The 17,758-nt window shown below is 45.1% G+C and overlaps 1 protein-coding gene across 1 annotated transcript; it reads left to right on the forward strand.

The window, feature by feature from the left end:
• The first annotated feature begins 1,500 nt into the window (after nt 1–1,500).
• Nucleotides 1,501–15,648, forward strand: CCND1 (cyclin D1). Its single transcript, XM_054275433.1, has 5 exons — nt 1,501–1,813; nt 3,514–3,729; nt 4,147–4,306; nt 9,341–9,489; nt 14,540–15,648. The coding sequence occupies exons 1-5, from the start codon at nt 1,616–1,618 to the stop codon at nt 14,693–14,695; spliced, it is 879 nt and encodes a 292-aa protein (XP_054131408.1). The 5' UTR covers nt 1,501–1,615; the 3' UTR covers nt 14,696–15,648.
• The last annotated feature ends 2,110 nt before the right edge of the window (nt 15,649–17,758 follow it).

Raw genomic sequence — 17,758 nt, forward strand, 5'->3', positions numbered from 1 at the left:
AACGAGTAAATGAGAAAAGATGGACAGACAGTCCGTGCAAAGAGATTACATAAACACACAACTGTGCAACATGCCCTGTGATCTTTGGCACTGCTCTCCCTGCAGGAGAGATGCTGTGTCCTCCATGGCCAGCAGCCCCTGCCACTAGCTGGAGTTTCTGCCATCAGTGTTGCACCCCTGGCAGGCATTCAACACCCAGGTGATGGTAAAGCACTGAGGCTCAGGTTAATCCATGCACCCCAATTTACAGCCTTCCTGCTTCTCCCAACACCACTTTGGGGCAGGACAAGGCACTTCTCCCAGGCATCAGCCTCATCTCCAGTGCTCCCCAGCAGGCCTCAAGCTGTGCTGTCAGCCCCTGGCAAAGTGAGGCTTTCAGAGATGCCCTTTTTTAACACAAACAGCACCAAGCAGAGCGTGCTCAGGTACAGGAGGCTCGGCCAGGGAGCGGGAGCTATTTACAGCAGGGCCCCATCACGAGTGGACAGAATGTCCCGGAGACACGGATGAGGCCCCTGCAGGCTCCAGCACTTCCCTCCCTCCCCACCAGCTCGTGTCGCCAGAGGTGCTGGAGGGAGCCCTGGCCTCCACTGTGCTGCTCCACAGGGATATATTTCCTGGGTGGGGTGCCGAGTGTGGCCTTCCCAAGTGTGCAGGATTAGGTCTCGCCCTGTCCCCTGCCACCTCCGTGCCCCTCTGGGAAGGTGAAACCTTTAAAGTGAAAACAAAAACAAAAACAAAAACAAAAAAAAAAAAAAAAAAAAAAAAAAAAAGAAAGGTTGGGAAAATAACCATCTTGGCAGAGTGGTGGGCACCCCAATTGTTTAAAAAATTTGGTGTGCGGTAAAACCATCCTGGCTGGGAAAAAACAGGGCTGAGGAAATGGGAGAAAGGTTTTCCCTTGGGATCAGCTACAAAGAGGAGTCGGCGTTCAGGCTGGGAGTGCACCTTTTTAAAGGACAGCACGGCAGCTTCGTGCCAGTGACAGCACTAATAATAATAATAATAATAATAATAATAATAATAATAATAATATTGATAGCAAACAGCGAGGCACTGGTGCTGCTCTGCTCTGCTCTCCTCCCTGGCGCCCCCGTAAAATAATACAAAGTCTCCTTGCATTTCTCTCCCTGATGTCTGTGTGTGGCCTTAGCCCCATTCATCATTTGGCTCCCAGTGCAGAACTTGCTCCATTTTTAAAATTATGCATGATCCACTGAAGAGACAATTTGGGTTTCCCCCACTTCTGCCTTGCCCTTGAAGAAAGCGAGCCCTTGTCTCATTTGCATTAAAACCCTGCTCTCTATAAGCTAAGCAAAGGGGAAGGACTTGAAGCCTATGGGATGGCTTTAGGGCTCTGCCCCTTGCTTTTGGCTCTCTCTCTCTTTCTCATTCTCTCTCGTGCTTTGATCTCTGCTTAACAACAGTAACGTCACAGAGACTACACCAGGAGAGTTTTGTTGGAAGTTAGAAAGTTTTTCAGCCTCCAGAGGGCTGTAGCGGCAGTAGCAGAAGCAGCATCCAAGGGACTCCTGGAAGGGGAAGAGAGAGAGAGCGAGCGAGAGACTGACTCAGTCCTGCTGCAGAGAACTGACTCGAGGCGACGAAGGCAGACATGGAACATCAGCTGCTGTGCTGCGAGGTGGAGACCATCCGACGAGCCTACCTGGATGCCAGCCTCCTCAATGACAGGGTGCTGCAGACAATGCTCAAGGCGGAGGAGACCTGCTCGCCCTCCGTCTCCTACTTCAAGTGCGTGCAGAAAGAAATCTTGCCATATATGAGGAAAATAGTTGCCACTTGGATGCTGGAGGTTTGTATCTTTCGGCGACTTTTTTTTCCTTGCAACCTCCGGCCACCGAAACGAATTAAGCCGGGGGAGCCGCTGCCCCATCTCCCGGCCCCCCTGCCTTTCCCCCGGGATCGCTTTCCCGGCTCGGCACACGTTGCCTGCCCTCGGAGACGCCCGCGTGGAGCGAGGGGACGCGGCCCGAGGTGGCGGCGGCCGCCGGCTCCGCGTCCCCGCTGCGGCCGCCGGGTCCCGGCGCTGAGAGGCGGCGGATGATCCCCCCCCTATCCCTGCCCGGTGCCCCCGGGGCTCGGGGGGTACCCGGCGCCTTTCCCGGCCGTCGGGGCTCGGCGGAGCCGGGGCAGAGCCGGCTCGGGGCTCCCCGGACCCGGCGGGGAGCGGCTCCGGCCCGGCCGCCGAACCCCGGCCGCGCTGCCGGCCCCTGCTGCCAGCCCGTGTTTTCTGGGGGATTTTTATTTTAAATTAATATCCTTGTACACGTATGCAAGCGGCTGCCCGTGCCAGTATTATGCGCCATCTTTGTTCTTTTATTTGCAAAGCAAAAAGTGTTTATTAATCGGGAGAAAAACGAAGAAAGTCCCGGGGAGCAAAGCCAAGGGTGTGTGTGTGTGTGTGTGTGTGTGGCGGGGGGAGCGGGGGAAGGGGCCGGGGGAGGAAGGTCGGGGGCCGGGGGACCCCGCTGGGGCTGCGGGCAGGGGGACCGGCCCGAGGGGCTCCGGCCTTTCTGGGGGGAGCTGCAGGGTGAAAGTTTCTTTGTTCAGCGTGAAGACAGGCTGGAGCTGCGGTCACCCCTCAAAGGCACGCTTGTGCTGCGGCAGCAAGCGGCAAGGTCGCCTGGGAAAAAACAGTTGGAAAGGGCCCGGTCCCTGGCGAGACACGTCTAGGGGGGATCCCAGAGGGAGCCCCAGGAGCTGGGCTACATTTTCATGCCTTTTCGGAAGCCCTGGGTGCCCGCGATGTATTTTTAATTAATTTTTGAAACCGCAGCGCCCTGCCTTGCTCTGGGAAATGTCGCGCCCGGCTGTGCTGCAGGGCGAGAGAGGGAGGCGGTGGATTTCACTTCGGGGGATCCTCCTGGAGCCCCCCAGCAGCACCAGAGGCACGGGGCTCGGTAAAGGACCCCTGCCGCTTCATTTTCAGCCTTTTTTGAGAGGCCGAATAATTTTTTAAATATTTTTAAATATTTTTTGAAAAGATGACGTCTGGGGAAATGAGGCTGGACGCCACCTTTGTGTCTCGACCGGAGGGGAATCGGCAGCACAACGGCAAATTAGATGAAAAAATAAAAGCGAAATAAATAAATCCGGGGCCGAGCCCGGCTCTGCACCCCGTTACCGACCACGGGGGTTAGCATTTTCCTCCGCTTTCCGTCTTCTTCCCTTTTTAAAAATTTGTTCTTAGGGGCTGAAAAACTGGGCACAGACCTCTTCTTCGATTACCCTCCTCCCCTTTTGCCATGAATCGCCTGCGGGTTTCTAACGCAACATTTCCCCCCACTTTGTCACTCGTGACTTTCATTTTCTTTGATGCCGCTGCTTTTCCCATATTTATCCATTTTCCCCCAACTGCGTTTCCTCCTCGTCTCCTTCAACCTTGCCCTTCAAAGCCTGGGGGTGAGGGAGGAGGGAGGGCGAGAGCAGCGGGACAAGCCTGTCTTTCGCCTCAATTAAATTATTCTTCAACGATCTCTCTCCTTCTTGCAGGTTTGCGAGGAGCAGAAGTGCGAAGAGGAAGTTTTCCCCTTGGCTATGAATTATTTGGACAGATTTTTGTCGTTCGAACCCCTCAAGAAAAGCCGATTGCAATTGCTCGGAGCTACCTGCATGTTTGTGGCTTCAAAAATGAAGGAAACTATTCCTCTGACCGCAGAAAAACTGTGCATTTATACAGATAACTCCATTAGACCCGACGAATTACTGGTAATTTCACGTTCAGTCGCTTCAGGATTAAAAAAAAAAAAATCGATGCAAAAAATTTAAGAAAAATATAAAAAAAAAATGTAGGGGAAAATGACGGCAACGCCGCACGTTGGGAAGCGGCGGGCGGGACCTGCGGATGCGGCGCGGGCCGGGATGGGGCCGGGATGGGATCGGGAGCGGGAGCGGCACCGGCGGCCGGCCCGGCGCTGGGCGGCCCGCGGGCTCCCCCTGGCGGCCGCGGCGGGCGCTGCCCCGGCGCGGGGGGACCCGGTGCCGCTCCCGGCCCGGCGCTGCCGCTGCTGCCGAGCCCCGGCACCACCGTGTGCGAGCGGCTCTAACCACGCTCCCCCTACCCCACCCCCTGCTCCTTCCGCTTCTCTCCTTCCCCCTTCCCGTCCCTCTCTCTTCTCTTTGCAGCAAATGGAGCTGCTGCTGGTGAATAAGCTGAAATGGAATCTGGCCGCAATGACCCCCCACGATTTCATTGAACATTTCCTCACTAAAATGCCTCTGGCAGAGGACACCAAGCAGATCATCCGTAAACATGCTCAGACTTTTGTGGCTCTGTGCGCTACAGGTATGAGCCCTGCACGTTGCGCAAAGCGCGTTGCTCCCCGACACCATGCGCCCACCCCCTGGCTTGTAAAGCTTCCCGTAGCTGTTGGTCTCAGAGCTGCGGGGAGGTAGTTTAAGCCCCGATTATTGCCCCTTGTTTGCAGAAGGTGGATTACTTTGCCAGAGGTAAGTTTTTTTATTTTCAGAAGATATTTCGCCTCTGAGTCGGAGTTTTGTGTGGATGTCAGGGAGGGGGACCCCCCATCACTCTCTGTAGCTCAGCACGGTGTGATTTCATGATTTCATGATTTCCTCACCTCCCCACACCGGGTTTATGTAGGCGCTGCAAAAGGCTCACTGCCCGTGCAGGGAATCCCTCCCTGTGTGGATTCATTCTCTAGGATGAGGCAGAGGGAGATTTTCCCTGTGAATGGCACTGCGTGGGGGTTTTAAACTTTCCCTCTTCAAGCTGCCTCTTCCCCCCTCCCTTCCCTCCTCGGTGGCCAGTGGATTGGAGGAGGGCCACGCGGCACGGAGGCTTTTCCTGGCACAGGACCGAGCCGCTGCCATCTGCACCCTCGTGACCACGTGCTGTGCTGGAGCCATGAGCAGGGCCAGCCTCCAAAGACGCCCAGGAGCCGTGGTATCCACGCTCCAAAACCTCGGCGGGACGGACGCGCGCGGCCGGTGGCACCCGCTAGTGCCGTCTGGCTTGTTCTCCAGAGGTTGGATTTGGTGTGAAAAAAGTGGAAGGAAGATGGCAGGAGCTCAGAAGGAACAAAAAAAACCCCCACAAAGTTAAAAAAAAAAAAAGTTTTATTTCACAGAACCAGCCCTGCTGCCAGGCCTTAAAGGTAGAACGACCAAGCCATAAGAGAGAAGTTTATAAACAGTGGCGTTGCTCTTCATCTTGGGCCTAAAATCAGCGTAAGGGGCAGCTCATAGGTGAGGTTGCCTGGAGTAATGCTTGGTGCTGGGAGCGCCACAACCTTCAAACCACCAGCAGGAACATTTTGGGAAAGTCCAGTGTGTCCCTCCATGCCAGGTTCTGCCAGATCCGAGGCTGCTGCGACTCTGGAGGCATGATTTGCTAAGTTTGGAGCTAAAAAGAACGGCCACCCGGGCTCCCCTTTGGATGTGGGGATGTTTAACCTAGGTTGTTGTGTTGGCAATGACAGGGATGAAAGCAAGAGTAGTTCAAAGGTTGGAGACTTGCTAAGAGTCCAGTACTTTGATCTACTGTCGGTGTTGTTATGTTTCTTTTAGGAAGCATATCCAGAGCCTTTATTTAACACTGCTACACACCACAGCTGGAGAATGGATCAGTAAATGAGAACCATGTTCTGGGAGTTTTACTGAGCTTTAAAAAAAAACAGTGCTGAGCTCACCAGTTGGGGCCCTCTGCAGCTCCCTACTGGAGCTGGGAATATTGCCTGGGGAAGGAGCACTCAGGAAGGCTGCCACTAGGCTCTGTGTTTTTATTGTTATTTTTGGATGTCAGGGCTTTCTCTACCTTTTTGCGTTTCTCATTACTTCTTTGTTGGCTAGTGAAGATCACATGTGGCTTGAGCAGCATCTGGACTTTGCTTTGCTGTTGCTGGGTCGTGCTGCATTTCCCCTTGCCAAAATGAACCTAGGTGGACTGCAAATGCCTTGTGCTGCCTGGATGCTGTGGGGCCCGATCCAAAGTCCACTGGAGACGCTGACAGCTCACTTAAGTGGCCTCAGGGGCAAGTGCAGTCTCTCCTCTGCCTGTGTCCTCTTCTGTAAAGGGGGTTCTCCTGTGAAGACACTGCAAAATAATGCTTGCTTAGAAAACAAACCCTTGGCCAGTTGGCTTACCAAGGTGAAGCCTGTGGAAGTGTTTGTAGATGAGTGTGTATGTGTTTGCTCCAGAAAAAGAATGTTACACTGCAAGGTGAAGTTGAGGGGAATTCCTCCTAGGCTCCCCCTCCAGTTGTCTGGTTAGTAGAAGCAGAAGTGGATTTGTTCGATTTGGTTTGGTTTTGAAAAATCCATTTTCACCAAAGGATGCCTTTGTGCTGTGGTAGGTTTGGGAGAAAAAGCGAAAAAGAAAGAAAAAAAGAAAAGAGAAAAGAAAAAAAAAATTACCAGGGCTTGTTTGAAGTTAACACATAATTGAGCTTAATGAATGGGACTTTGGCATGGCAGAGCAAGGCAGGGAGAGCTCAAAAGGAAGCAGGCCTCTTTTGGCCCAAGTTAAGACCGGTGTTGAGGGAGAACTGCAGCTCTATACAAGCATAACAATGAATAGCAACAAATATTGGAGCTTCAGCATTTCATTATGTTCCTCTGGTTATCAAAACATACCAGGCTTATTATTATTATTATTATTATTATTATTGCTGTTGTTATTGTTATTGCTTTGGTCCTCTCCAAAGGAGAAAGATCTCCCTTTGAAATGAGCACGTTACAATTCTCCCATTCTCCGGCCTTTATAAAATTGGAAGTCTCAAGGTATGTGACCAGTTGGAACCTGTTGCATCTTGCAGCAAGTGATTTATGTTCACAGTTTTGATTTGCCTCAATGAAAAGATTTTCATTCATAGCCCCCAGCTCTCCAGACGGATGGAATTGCTGCTCCATTTAAAAAGGAAAAGGGGTGACTCGCCTTGTTAGGAATTTTTTTTAAAGCGCTGCAGCGCCTATATGCCTGCTTTGTCCTCCCTTCAGGGTGGCTGGCATTCTTCTCTCTCCTCCCCCTCCTCTCTCTCTCCCTCTCTCTCTTTTTAACAACGCTGAAGTTGTTTATTCTTTTTGGATGAAGTCTCAGATAGGCTACTGGGGATGTGTGCTTCAATTGATGGGGCCCCCTACCCCATTGTGGCTGTGTCAGGTCTAATTCATCTCACCGAAGCCCCCTTGTTCCTGAGTGCTCAATAGCGCAAGATGAGGCGATGGAGGCTGACAATGATGCCACACTCTTCACTTGGGGGCATCCAATTACAGGCGAGAGGGGCCCCCTGATTAATATGCTGAAATTAGTGGCCTCTGCCACAAATAATTCCTTGTTGAGTTGCAACAAAAAGGCAGTCCATGCTGCTTGTCTGGAGTGGTTATAGGGACAGACACAAACTGGTCATTTAAACTTCATTATCACTTTTCCACCTTGGAAAGAATGAGGGTGTGACTACGAATTCATGTTCTTGTTTACTGCTCCATTTAAAAGAAGAACACAAATATTAATCCCAAACGTGATCCTGTCAGGACAGGCTCATTAAAGTGACACATTTTGGTCATGTCCCGTTTGTGGAGCATCGTAAACAGCGTCGGGAAGGCACTGCCACTCTACCCCTCTGAGCAACCCCATCCTGGTGGGATCCCTGCTGGGAATCCCCCATTTCCAAAGTCCACCTGCAGTTCTGTGTCACTGTTTCAGTTCAGGACTGGCTTTGGAATGGCAGAGCTTTTTGGAGTTTTTTTGGGAATGACAGCAGCTTGCTAGAAGTGGATGTGTTTACATCTGCCTGGAAACAGGCAGGTTAGGAAAAAGGGGCAAGCCAAATTTATTTTGATGTGTTTATTTTAACATAAACGAGATGACTTTAGCTCAGGCTTGCCTTTTCGCTGGCAGTGCATCCCCAAAGCTTGGCCAGAATTTCGTGTATCAGTTCAGTTATGGAGGTTTGCAGGATGCTGGGCCAAATGCCCCTTTGAAGGTGGGTATTGGTCAAGGCCACAGTGGAGTGTCAGAGGTGTCTGAATAAACAGATTCAGAGCCAGGACTTCCATGGAGTCCTGAAGGCTTTAGTTCCACTGGTAAAACATTTACACAAAAGTTATTTTATCATAATAAAGGAGATGCATGATTTAATACTTAAACAGTTCCACTGAGCCCTCTAAGCTGTCCATTCCTTTGATTTCATTCAGGGCTTTGACAGATGGTTTATATTTTTCCAACCCAGAGGAAGTTGTGTTCTGATAAAAGCTGAAGGAATGTATCTCAGGTTCTGGTGTACATTGCAGTGTTTCCCTTTCTCCCTCACAAAACTGGACCTTGACTTGTGCCAGTTGCTTCCTTTGTTCCTGATTCTCCACCAAGGTGTTCGCTGCCACAGATCAAATGCATTCCTGCTCAGCAGAAAAGAGTCTTATCATTAAAATGTAGACTATTATTATAATTTAAAAAAAAAACTTAGAAAAACCCAAACCAAATCAAACAAACCCAAAGGCAAAATATGCTAAATGGCAGAGATAGCCCCTTAAGGGATCCTGGGAGTGGCTTTGTGGAGAGACCTACAGCAATGCAGTCTGGAAGGGGGCCCAGCCTCTTGTCAGCATGGTGTCACATCAGAATGTAACTGATTGTCCGCCAATTCTTGGGACCCCCGTCACTTAGTTATGCCACATTTACATTAAATCCCTGTTGCCAGGATGGATGGCAGCCGCTGACAAGAGACTAGGTTGAGACAAAGCATTTTTAAGATGAAACCTTAATTTAAATATGGATTATCTGCCTCCTGACAGGGTTAAGCAGTCTTTCTCTTTTCTTTCTTTTTGTTGATGTTGTTGTTCATTAAAGCAATATTCCTTTGCGTGTTAGAGCAAAAGTTTCTGCATTAAAGGGGCCCAGGACTCATTGTTAGAGTGCACCTTGGGTCTGACCATGCAAAACACTGCAGGATGTGAACAGGTTTTCTCAGATGTGCAGTGCCATTGACCCCCCCATGGCATTATTCACAGGAGCAAAGCATTTAAACCTGGACAAATGGGGGCCCTGCTTATGATAAAAGTGCTTCCGAGTGATGAATGGCCTCCCAGGCCCAGTGCTAGGAAGGGCCACTCTCTGCAGAGCAGTTGCTCATGTGGATAAGTGTTTGCAGGTTTGGACCTGTAAGAGTTTTACAGCAGGAGGCACCTTTCTGCTCACCATTCTCACTGCCTTTCTGGATGCAATAGTTGGCAGCTGAAAGCCATGCTGGTACAAAGAGTGTATGTGTATGGACAGGCTTCTCCTAAAGCAATCATTTCAGTCTTTTTTTTTTCTCTCTCTCTTTTTTTTTTTTTTTTTTGTTTCTCTCCTTTCTTCATACAGATATTAAATTTATTTCAAACCCACCCTCCATGATCGCAGCTGGCAGCGTGGTAGCAGCTGTGCAAGGCCTGCATCTGGGGAACACTAACACTTTCCTCTCCTATCAATGCCTCACACATTTCCTATCACAAGTTATCAAATGTGATCCGGTAAGTGACTCTTCCTCTCGGTTGATCTCCTGCATTAAGGGTTTTTTAAGAATGAATGGCTGCTTGCTGCATGGGAGCTAATCTGACAGTAAATCTTGGGAGAGGTCAAGCCTCAGAGTGGGGGTTCTCAATGTGTTCTCTTACTTGTTTGGCTGTTGTGATGCCCACTGTGATAATCTGTGATGCCCAGTTGGGAATGGCACATCCAGCTCTGGTGTTTGGGACAGGAGGAAGCCCTGCCCCAATTTAGGATGGGTTTGGCTGGGAGTAATTAAACCAGGAGCCCCTGTAAAACAAAACTTGGGGAATAAGACCAGGAAACAGTTTGCTGAGACCTCCTGGTAACTCTGACCTTATCTTTGACCATTCTTGAGGCCTTTTATTGTGCCAAGTGGTGTGAAAAAGCTCTTCTTAAAAGAGTTCTAATGATCTAATTTGGTTTATTACGTGCTGGACCTTCACAGTAGCTGGTATTGAATTCCTTTTTGGAATGAGTGCTTGTCCCACGACTTTCTGACAAGGTAGATGGTCCTCACAGGACCCTTCATTTTGCCCTGCAGCTTCCAGGAGATGCACATCAGTAACTAGTGAGCAATAAACCTTTCATGAGTGAATGGGCCAGGAAGGGAGCCTACAAGGAAGACCTAAAGTCAATGATCCATGTCATAATGGTGTGTGAAGTTGGGGCAGAGTTGAGCTTTGTTTTGTAACAATGTGGAAGACCAATAAATGGATGCTTTAAAAAGGTTCTTGTGAGGTCTCCAAGAGCTGGACAATGAGTCAAATAAAGACAACTCTGTGGTTAGGAGCAGAATCTTGGAGATGCTGTGAAATTATTTTACATGTTAATAATTTAAATGCATAGAAAAATGTCCCAGTCCAGCCACTGCAAAACTGGGTTTGTGTAATTGGGCTTTGTTGATGGGATTGAGCAATTTCATTGCAATTAATTATTCTCAAATGAATATTTTACTTTTGATAGACTGTGTGAAACAATTGATGTAAATGCAGTATCTCAGCTTGTTATTTTATGTTATCACCTGAGCAGTGCCTCAGTATTGAGCACGTTCTTTTTGCCACTTACCTCACTGCAGCTGAAGTAATACAGTGTGGAAGTGTTAAATGCCCTAAGCACCTGAAATGCTGAATTCTCTAAGAAATGCTGAACTAATGGGCTGCTCAGTTTGGTATGCACGCTTGGTGCTTTTAGTCAGTTTGTGAACAATGCAAATAATTCCAGTGTGTGGTTGGCCTCTGTCCAGAGTGAGGTGTTTGAAGCAGGTACTGAGGGAAAATGCTTGCTGTCTGTCCAGGCAGCATCTTGATTCAAGCAAGATGATTTAACCATTCCTGATACTGGGCACTGAAGTGGATTCTCTCACATCATGCAGAACAACTGCCTGTCCTTATGTGACTTGACTTAGTTGATGACAGAGCTCTTGAAAAAAAAAACAAAGTTGCAAGAAAAGAGGATTTTTAAAAATGATTTCATTTCGATTGTCCTGAGTCATTGCAAGGCCACAATCTGACCTGGACTTGGTTAACAGCTTGAAAAGGGAGTACCTCCCCTCCAGCTTCCAGTGTTAAATATATTCAAGTGTTAGGTAGAAATAAGGATTTTTGTATGGATTGCTACAGAAAATTAGCATCACAAAGTTCTGTGTATGCACAGGTATATTGTTGTGTTTGGAATGGAATAAGGGAACAACAACTTCCACTGCAGCTGTTCTGGGAGAGGAATCTGCTTGGTTTCATACAGAGCATGATTCCCCTGCAGGGAGACTTTCCCAAAATACCTGTCTGTGTGACTCATGGTATCAAATGCCATTCCTGCTATCCCATTTCACTAGGATTTGTATGGAACCAGTGATGGTTCCCCTTGTCAGGGAACAGGTTTTATGTTGGATAGTCGTGGAATGTTAAGAGCAGGGCTGGTGTTCCCCCTGATGATCTGTTAGCTGGAGCACAGGTCTGTTGGATTTCAGGTTACATAATTACACTTTTTTACCTTCAGTCTCAAAGAGAGCTGAATCTAAAATAAAATGAATAAATTAATATCACCTGATTGGAATTCCTTTATGGTTCATGTTTATGTGTTGGTAGGAGTCCAATTTCCCATTTTGCCTTTGATCAGGGGTAATTAGAAGTCAGATAATCACAATTAGAAGTCTTGGGCTGTCTTCCATCATTCTATTCTTGACCCCATCATCCAAACAGATGGAATTTTACCTGACATTCATTTCCAGGCCAGAAATTTGCTAAACTAGATTAGATTGGGTCTCCAAGCTGTCTGTTCGTGCACTGGAATTCGCCTCCTGCCTGCCCCTTCTCAGAGGCACCTTCAAACATGTGCTTGTTATCCACAATGGGTCAGGCAGGAACAAAGGATTTCCAGGCAGTTCCTTTTTTGTTGTTGTTTGTTTCCTTTCCTGTGTGACCCTGGAGCCTGATCATGTCCACTGTGTCTTAAAGGTATTTCAGTTAAGCTAGCAAGTTCTTTTTTTCTTTTTTTCTTTTTTTCTTTTTTTCTTTTTTTCTTTTTTTCTTTTTTCTTTTTTTTTTTTTTTACTGAGGAGCTTAATTAATCCAGGAAGGGTTTATGACCTTGAACAAACTGTGGGCATTGAAAATTTGGGTAGTGAAGCAGAAAAGTTGTTGGGAGAAGTTATCAGAGTAATGCACAAGTTTTGTATTTGCTTTTCAGTGTTGGGAAGTACTGAGAATGAAAACAGCTTTGGTGAGGTCGTTCACAGTGAATTTTATGTTTTGCAGTTGTTTTTTGCTAGCTCTAATGCATTCCTACAGGCAAACTATTTATCTAATAGCCATGTGAATAAGACATGGACAAAATGCCTTAAAGAGTAAAAAAATATGTTTTCATTCAACTGTAGCTTATGACAGTCTGTTCATAATATATTGTAAAGATTGTTTAAAAAAAAAAAACAAAAACAGTTACAGCGTGCTGCACTCTGAGAATTTTAAATGAAAAAAAATTCTCTGGACAAAAAGTACCTTTAAATTACATAGTCCTTTGTAATTATTCATAACTGGACTCCAGAGGGAGAAGAATAGGTATTTATAGAAATTCTTTTGAATGGTTTTGGTTTTCAAAGCTCAAACACAATATATGCAAATGGTCAGGACTAAAAAAAATCCCCACAAAGTTCCCATCAAAACTCACCATGAAATGTACTCCCACCTGAAAAAAAACCCCTAAAACAAAACCCAAGACGATTCATTCTGCTCTGAAAAATTAAAATGCTTTCAGTTTGGGCCACTGAACGTGCTAAAAGAGAATTATCCCCAGAGGTGGCTTTGTAAAGCCAGGATCACCTAAAGCTGGTGTGGACTCTTTACTGTGCCTGTGGTCCAAGGGGGAGCCTTTCAGTCAGGATTGATCCATCATATCTGGAGGAGGGCTGGGTGCAGGGACTTCATAGAGACCTTATTGTGGAGGCCAGAGGTATGCAGGAGCCAAAGGCATGATGATGACTTTAGGATATGAGGCGTTTCTTTTTGTTATTTAAAACGCTGTGTGTCTCTGTCAAGAGGAAATATTACACTAGGCTTTAAACCAGGAAAGGTCATAGGTTATGTGTTTTCAGTGAGCTGTAACTGATGGTCTGATCTGCTTAGAGGTAGGATTAACCTCCCTCTCTCTCAGAAAGGACTTGCAGAGAATTGTTTGCTTGGGTTTCTAATCTTATTTTACCCCAAATGCCATGTGCCCTTATTGGTGGCAGAGGAGATTCTTGTGGTAGTGAAATCAGTGAAAAGCTGGTAGATCACACAAGAAGACTCTGAATGAAGGCAGAATTGAAACTGGGAAATAAAGAAAACAGCAGGCAGGTCACCCTCTCAGGAAAACAACATTCATTCTCAGTCATGCACATCCTAACACTTTTGACGGCAATTTATCATGGAAGACTGGGTTCACCGCAAGGGCTAACACATGTCATAGGTTAAATCAGAAAAGGCAATGCTGAAAGGAAACTTCAAAGTCCTTCATGCACAGAGTTAAAGATGTTGGGGGGAAAAGCTTACCGTGTTTGTTATAAAGATAAGGGTAAACAGCACACTGGATGAGTTTTGGCAAAATGCTGAGGGATTGTTTGGGCTGTTTAGGGCACCATTTCTGTGCCACTGCAGTGGGTGTACAGGGCTCCACAGCCTGCAGGAAGCTGTGCAGGTTGAGCTAAAAGGCCTTCTCCAATTCTGCTGGCTGGGAATCTGATATCTCTCCTCATGGTGTGGCATAATGCCTGGGGGAAGTTGCCTTTCCCCACCACAGACAGGACCTTCCTTAGTTCTTTACAGTTTTTTAATTCCCAGCGAGGCCTGTGCAGCCTCCTGAACCCTCAGGAGGAGTGTGTGCACATCCAGCTTGGAGAAAGCACTTTGGAAGTGAGGGGGATATGTCTCACAAGCAGAAATGAGAGGAAAATGTTTCACCCTGGCTGAGATTTCCAGGTGGATGTGGTAGCTTGGATGGACTTGGTAGTGCATGGTTAGGGAGGCGCTTTGTGGTGCTCCTGAGAGACCTCTCCCTTTTGGGGTCTGGCAATCCAGTCCATCTCTGGAGATGCTTTCAGGGTTAGGAGTTTATCAGCTGCCCACAGCTGGACATTGCAGCAGCTGGCAGGCAATCTCAACATATAAATGGCATTTCTGTCATTGGAATTTAGCCTTGGGAGGAAAGCCAGTGTTGGTGAGCATCGCTTCTAGCAAACTCCACTGCTGAAGGGTTCCTGGGGTAAAAGCAGAAATCACAGTTGTGAGCAGTGGGCTTGTAGAGAGCTGTAAACAGCACAGGCAGAGAAGCAGCAGTGCAAGGTACAATCTGCAAAAAAACAGGCTTGCTCAGCCAGTCCTTTCACTGTCGGGTGCTTCTGCTCTTCCCACCCTCCTTTCCAGCCTGCTGCTCTCCCAGATAACCTGGTGACATTTCTCTTGCTTTGTCAAGAAACCAGTATTTTACCCTGTGATCTTTCTAAAGGACTCTTGGGTCTCTCTCTCTCTTTTTTTCCCTTTCCATTGCACCCTCCTGCAGGATTGTTTACGAGCCTGCCAAGAACAGATTGAGTCCCTCCTGGAGTCCAGTCTACGCCAAGCACAGCAGCACAACGTATCCTCAGAAACAAAGACTGTAGAGGACGAAGCAGACCTCTCCTGCACACCTACTGATGTGCGAGACGTGAACATTTAAAGAGGACTTCCTAAATGGATTTGCTTGGCAAGAAAAGCAGACAAAGAAAGGGCATCTGAGATGGAATCGGCGTCAGGATATCCCCCCCAGAAACCCTTTTCTCCAGGACATTTTTATACCAGAAGGGAAAACCAGTCTTGTTATATTTTTTTCCTCGCTCTGTCTCCCTTCCATCTGTGACTTCAAACAAACAAATAAACAAAAAATACCCCAAAAACTGTCTTAAAAAAAGAAAAAATAGTATTTGCATTACCCCCAGGGGTTTGTGCTACAAAAATAGAGGATTTTATACAATAATAATCAACTAGTTTTTATATTGAAGTGTTCTTGTCTGTATGTTGTAAAAATAGGCATTAACACACAAAATGTCTCCAGGGGAGGTATTAGATTTGATTTCTTACATATAAAACAAACCAACGAACCATTTTTAAAGTAGAAGAGGGTGTTTTTTTTTTTTAGATAGTAAATGAAATATTCTTTTTCTTTAAAAAGCATAGCTTTAACGCAGTTCTAGGCTTTTCTGTATCTTGCTTGCTTATGCATTTAGTCACTTTATAATTCATCTGTAAATGTTTATTTTATTTCCTTAGGTTTTTTTTTATCCTCTTCACCTTATAAATGGTTAACGTAACCCATAAGTTAGTGTATATTAGTATGCAGCATTATTATATGTTAATCTTTTTTTTTTTTTTTTTGGTGCCTGTGGATTGCCTGTGCATTGAGGCATTTGTAGGGTTCCAGCTTAGCGTGGTTGGGAAAGGCCAATGTACTACTCATACAGGACCCTATTATAAAGAGAAACCGAAATAGTGACATAATATATTATATTTTTGTAATCTTCCTATTTTTGTAGTTACCTTTGTAAAAATGCTGTTCTGACCCCACAGATATTCAGCCTAATTATGGTCAGGTTCAATCCACAGTTCAGTCTTTTTTTTTTTTTTTTTTTTTTTTTTTTTGTTCGTTTGTAATATTCTAAAACCATTCCATTCAAAGCACTTTCAGTCCATTAGATATAGGAAATACATTCTTTTATTGTGTGGGAATTTTTTTTTTGTTTTTTTGTTATTTTTAATGGAATGGTTTGGAAATATATAAAGTGCTTGTTGGCAAACTTGGAATTGCAAAGCAAGTGCATTTAACTATGGTGTTAGAGGAGAGGTGATTCTTTTTTTCCGAAGGTTGTGTTCCAGTGAGAGAAAATTGCATTCACAAATTGCCAGGATATCTTCCTTTCCTTTTCTATAGAAAAGTTTGGAGTTTAGAATCCTTTGGTGCCAACTCATCTTTATAAATTAGGGGCCTTAAAGGTTCACATATAGGACACATAGTTTTAAGGAATATCACTAGATGTTTTTACAACTGAAGGTTTTTAAACACTAAAATATATAATTTATAGTTAAGGCTAAAAAGAATATTTATTGCAGAGGATGTTCGTAAGGCCAGTATGATTTGTAAATTAATGCAATTGCCCCTTTTGAAAAAGAAAATCTTTCTACCCTTGATGTTGCAGTTTTAACCCAGCTTATTAAAGCAAAAAAAAAGGACACGCTTCAAAGAACAAACCCAAAACCAGGCAGTCTATTTGGCCCCTTCCTATACATTTTCAAAAGCAGTCTAACCATGAAAAACGCCATAGTTAATAGATATGAAAATTGGAGTACTTGAAAGAAGTTTTTATTCCAGAATATGCCCCATTTTTGGTTTTTTTTTTTTTTAATTTAGCTACAAATAGAAAATTTGCACATCTTGGCTATGTATCTTTTTATTATTATTTTAGAAAGTAGCTGAAGGGACGTGGACATAGCTGTTGAAGTTGATGCTCGAGGAGAATGTGATGGTGAGATGTATGTGAGAAAACTGCCGCTAAGGTGTTGATTGTAAAAAAAACAACAACAACAACAACAAAAAAGAACAAAAAAAGGAAAAAAGATAAAAAATTCAAAAGATAAAAAAAAGAGAAAAAGACAAAAGAAAAGGAGTGGATGCTCCGTTTTTATTGAGCTGCTATGGATAAATTCCCAGCATGGTTTGAAAAAAAATTAACATTGCTTTTCTGTATCTTTGTCATTGTGTTTTGCTGCTATTTTGTGGATCAGTTTTTTTTTTTTTTTTTTTTGTTATACAATGTCATATACTGCCATGTAATAGGTTTTAATTTTCTCATAGAAAATTATATTATTGACATCATTTTTTTTGTAGATTTTTTTATGTGATCAGTTTTTACTTAATGTGATTACTGCTCTATTCCAAAAAAGGTTCCTGTTTCACAATACCTCATACTTCAGTTACCCGTGTCTAGACCAGGTTTTGATGTTCTTACAGTGCCTCATAGTTCTACTGCAAACAGAAATGCATCAAACATTGCTCTGAATGGGTCTCTGCATTAATTTAAAAACTAGCAGACATTTCAGAAGATCAATTTATGTCAAGGGTTGGTTGGGTTTTTTTGGGTTTTTTTTTTTTGGTTTTTGTTTTTTGTTATGCATTTTATAAAGCTGGATACTTTGTCTGATCTGGGGTTTATTATCATAGTAGTTTTAAGTTGTGTTACTAGCCACATTGATATATGAAAGGTGCAGTATAATATAACTCTTGTGTGCCACCTGATGTGGTTCTCCCTCAGCTAGGACACATCATTTGGTATGATAGGTTATCTTCTGGAACTCTAAGTATTTTGTGTGTTTAATCTGTTATGATATACTAGGGGTTTTTTGTTTGTTTTGTTTTTTTTTTTTAAATAATTATAGCATAATGCTAATTTAAAAAAAGCCTGTAAATCTCATAAATAAGCCAGCTAACAGAGTTGTATGCTGAAGAATAATCTAGCTGTTGCCTGTATGCTGCTAAACCAAAACAGAATTAGAACTCATTTTGAGGCAAATGCAGTTAAGATCCTACATAGTGCATAAATAAGCATTGCAATGCTACTAGCAGTCGCAGGACCCAGGAGGACTGGATACATTCTGTCCAAATTTCAGGAACATTTCTTACTGCTTACCTCATAAAACACTTCTGTTTGTGGCATCTCTGTGTCCCTGAACCAAACATGACTATTGAGTT

The sequence above is a fragment of the Melozone crissalis genome, unplaced genomic scaffold, assembly GCF_028551555.1.
Source record: "Melozone crissalis strain CALT ecotype California unplaced genomic scaffold, PUWL_Pcris_2 ptg000018l_1, whole genome shotgun sequence".
Taxonomy (NCBI): domain Eukaryota; kingdom Metazoa; phylum Chordata; class Aves; order Passeriformes; family Passerellidae; genus Melozone; species Melozone crissalis.